General features: G+C 39.8%; 1 protein-coding gene across 1 annotated transcript; it reads left to right on the forward strand.

Annotated features, from left to right (window-relative positions):
* Positions 1-911: 911 nt before the first annotated feature.
* Positions 912-1,289, forward strand: LOC143890845 (protein transport protein Sec61 subunit gamma). The gene is made up of 2 exons (XM_077395525.1): positions 912-1,005; positions 1,174-1,289. Exons 1-2 carry the CDS (start codon positions 912-914, stop codon positions 1,287-1,289), a joined length of 210 nt encoding a protein of 69 aa, XP_077251640.1.
* The last annotated feature ends 2,728 nt before the right edge of the window (positions 1,290-4,017 follow it).

A 4,017-nucleotide genomic window follows, 5' to 3' on the forward strand; every position in this document is an offset into this window, starting at 1 on the left:
GCTTCTTTGGATGAATACCAGACCATCCGAGGACTCAGGCTAATAATTTAGAGTCTTAGGATTTGTTATGTAGTCATCGTATATTTTGATGTGTTTTCTTACTTTCTAGTACTGATCCTATACCTTTAGCTATAGCTTGCATGTGTTTGCATATCAGAAATTAGATCATAGGGTGCATGTCACGTAGTTCGCACATTAACAGAGAGTTGAATGAGCCATTTAAAATGAATTTAAAAGAGTTAACTTTTGGAATTGAAGACCGATTATCGGGCAGGAATGGTGCATGTGGTGGATAAATCCCCATACCTTCCATTCTTGTAACCAGGTAGCGAGTCTAGATTTCTGGTTAATTATGGGTCCTAGATCCCACATCTAGGTGGCGACTCTGTCAGTCTCTTTTGTGTGGAATTCGGATTGCCTTAGTGATCCCAAGTTCACATAAAAGATGAATTAAAATCAATAATAAAAGGCACACGCCAATCGCGTGGGTACGAGAGACCAAGAGATAGTGCGTGGCGGCTCGCGCCCCACACCCCTCTCGCGGGATCGGGTCCCACACCAACGCAACGTTTGATATAGGTGGTGATAAATTCGCACCCTCTGTGGGATAATTCGCACCACTGTAAAGGAGGGAATGTGGCAGACTTTAACGCCTAAAGTGGTGCAAACTATCCTACAGAGAAAGCGAATTTATCATCTCTCTTGATATAATGTCTCATACTGAGTCATCTAGTCAGAAAAATCAAAGGGAGTTTCTCTTAAATAAGTGAAAAAAGTAGGGAGTTTGTGGTAAATAGCGTCAAACTACTATAAAAAGCGTCAACATAAGGCTTCTTTCTTTACATAGTCATACAATTCTCAAATTTCTCCTTCTCCTCTCAGATCTAGGGTTTCTTCTCCTCCTTCTGAAAATGGATGCCATAGATTCAGTGGTCGATCCTTTGAGAGAATTCGCCAAGGACAGCTACCGCCTCGTCAAGAGATGCCACAAACCAGATCGGAAAGGTAAAATTACAGTCCGATCGCTCTTTCTATCGATTATTCTTTTTTTTTTGAATTTTTTGATCAAATCTTCGAAATATCATGTGGATCTTCGAAATTTAAAATCTCTCGTTAATCTTTTTATTTTTTTCCCTCCTCGATTTGGTTTTGAAATCGCTCAATACGGTGTAGAATTCACGAAAGTTGCGTTTCGTACTGCGATCGGGTTCGTTGTGATGGGATTTGTAGGGTTTTTCGTGAAGCTGATCTTTATTCCAATCAACAATATCATCGTAGGTTCTGTCTAGGTAAGGATCCCAAATAACCCTAACTTTTCTTTTCTTTTTTGAATGGACGATTACTTTTCTCATTCATTTATTTTTAACTGTTGTTGAAATATTGGCATGCATGTGAGGAATTCTGTCATTATTTCATTTTTTTTTTTTTTAGTTCAAGGATGAGAATGTAGAAATATTACCACTATTGTAGCTGATTGGAAGATTTGGGTTATCACATGATTAGCAATTTTAATTGATAATCAAATTTTGAAGCTGTTTGGAATTTTATTTTATTTTATGAAATTGTTGAAATTAGCTGAATGCCTGTGCGGGATGCACGTGTTAAGATAGTATTTTTAGAATTAGTCTATAGAGTTCAATTATGGACGCATTAAAGCAAGGTTATTAGATACTGAAGGGAAACCCACATGCAAGTTTCCTTGCATGAATTAGTGGACCAATCGCTAATTGTGGTTGCTCCCTTTGGCATGAGCGAACCTGTTTTGGAATGGGTTAGGAATGAGGGGTAATATCCATTTATTGTAGCCTAGGAGGGACTCATGGCTAAATAATGGATGCAAAACTGAAATATTCTCCATTACGAATAGACGAAAACCATCGGCACAGTCTTGCAGAATTATAAGATAGTTAGAGGAGACATTATGCCTAGTTTTTAAAAGAAAAATAATGGTGGCAGAAGCATATGTTTGAACCACTTGTTTAATGATCTAAACCGTTTGGATGTTTGCGGCGATATGCATGTATTTGAGGTGATATGTTGCATGTATTTGAGGTGATATGTTATGGGATTTGAAAGGATGTTTATAATCAAACAAAGAAGTGAAGTAGACAACCAACAATCCTCAGATTTTGTGAGCATTTCCCAAGTTGACTTGTCCTAATCGACTACTGGAAAGTGAAATACTCAAGAGGGGGGTGAATTGATTTTAACACTAAATTAGCCCTTTTTAAAAAATTACCTATGAACCCTAATTGGAATTTTTCTTCACTTAATTAAATATTTGGTTAGTGCAAATATAATTGAAAGCAAAATGAAACGTCAAACCAAAAACAATAATGAAAGTGCAAGACAAGAAAGAACACACCGATGTATAGTGGTTCGGGCAAAGCCCTACTCCACTCTTCTTAAGATCGTCCTTAAGGATTTCCACTATTGGAGACCTCCACGATGCCCGGCTCCGAGGCGGTTACACTTCCAAGGGATATTAAATGAGGATGCCCTTACACCTTTACAAAGACTCTCCTTCTCCGCCGAGTTCTAAGCGGTTGTTCTCTAGGGAATTAAAAAAGGAATGCCCTAGCCACCTATACAAGAAGTGAAGATTGAATAGCTTGGCTTCTTCTTGAAAGCTTGATGCTCTTTGTAGATCCTTGATTGCTCTTCAATGATCCATTGCACCCAAAAAGATGTTTTGTTCATGAAAAGCTGCCCATTGTTGGAAGAAGATCAAGACCAAAATCCATGAGTTTTAATATGGAAAAGACAAATAATTAACAAAATCTTTCATGGGTTTCAAACATATAAATGTATCAAGAATGAAATTGATGCAACTGAGGTAATGGGTTTACCATTTTCTACTGTATTTTCCCTCCAGTTTCCCTTGGAAGAGACTTGTTTGCTGCTCCTCTTCTCTCTTTTCCGTTTAAGGGCAGAGAGAGAGACCTGTGCCCTAGTTTTTATCTGTATTTTTTTACGCTTCACTCGACTTGTGAGAGTGGGGCTCACATAATTTGATGATCTAAACCATTCATTTGTTCCTCCTCGGCTCAAATTTTTTTCCAGTAGGATGATCCTAACCGTCCAATATGTTCTGTGTAAAATGAATGGCACGGTAGAGAAACCTCCTTGAAAGTCCATTCTTAAAAAATGAATGGTTAAGATCATCCAATTTTGTGCCCCTCAACCGTCCAATATTGATATATATGATGAGTTGTCATCGTAGCACAACTCTCATCCAACCATTGCTTCCATATTGGGGCCATTTGGATACGCGGATTTTAAAATCCAGGTTTTAGGTTGAAAGCAATGTACAAGAGGGTTCACCATCAAGCTGCTGTGTGCTCTTCCGACAGCGTTTCTTGGATTTTAGGTAAGAAATCCAGGTTTTTGAAATGTCTCCCACATCCTGCGATTTCTAAAACATGGAAACATGGGATGATCTGTTGCTCTCTCACTGACGGAAGAAGGGCAAGGAATCAGAAAACGACGGATGGTCCGCTTCCTCTCTTGCATCTTATCTACAATTTTGAAGAAATCCTAGATTCTAAAATCCACGTATCCAAACGGCTTAGGGTCATCCTTTCTTGCCCCAATTAAGGGTGCAACTTGGGTCAAACTCAACTCGAAACAGACGGTTTTAACTTGCTTGGGTTGGCATTTCCTTATGTTGGGTTGGGAAAAGCCAACCCGATTTAATTTCGGGTTGGGTTATGTGGGACCCGATCCCGCGAGAGGGGTGGGGCGCGAGCCGCCGCGCTCTCTCTCTTGGTCTCTCGTACCCACGCGATTGGCGTGTGCATTTTAATGTTGATTTGAATTAATCTTTCCTGTGAACTTGGGATCACTAAGGCAATCCGAATTCCACACGAAAGAGACTGACAGAGTCGCCACCTAGATGTGGGATCTAGGACCCGTAATTAACCAGAAATCTAGACTCGCTACCTGGTTACGAGAATGGAAGGTATGGGGAGTTATCCGCCACATGCACCATTCCTGCCCGATAATCGGTCTTCGATT

Source organism: Tasmannia lanceolata, unplaced genomic scaffold (genome assembly GCF_043159265.1).
Source record: "Tasmannia lanceolata isolate RefF3 unplaced genomic scaffold, GAP_Taslan_0.1 ptg000013l, whole genome shotgun sequence".
Lineage (NCBI taxonomy): Eukaryota > Viridiplantae > Streptophyta > Magnoliopsida > Canellales > Winteraceae > Tasmannia > Tasmannia lanceolata.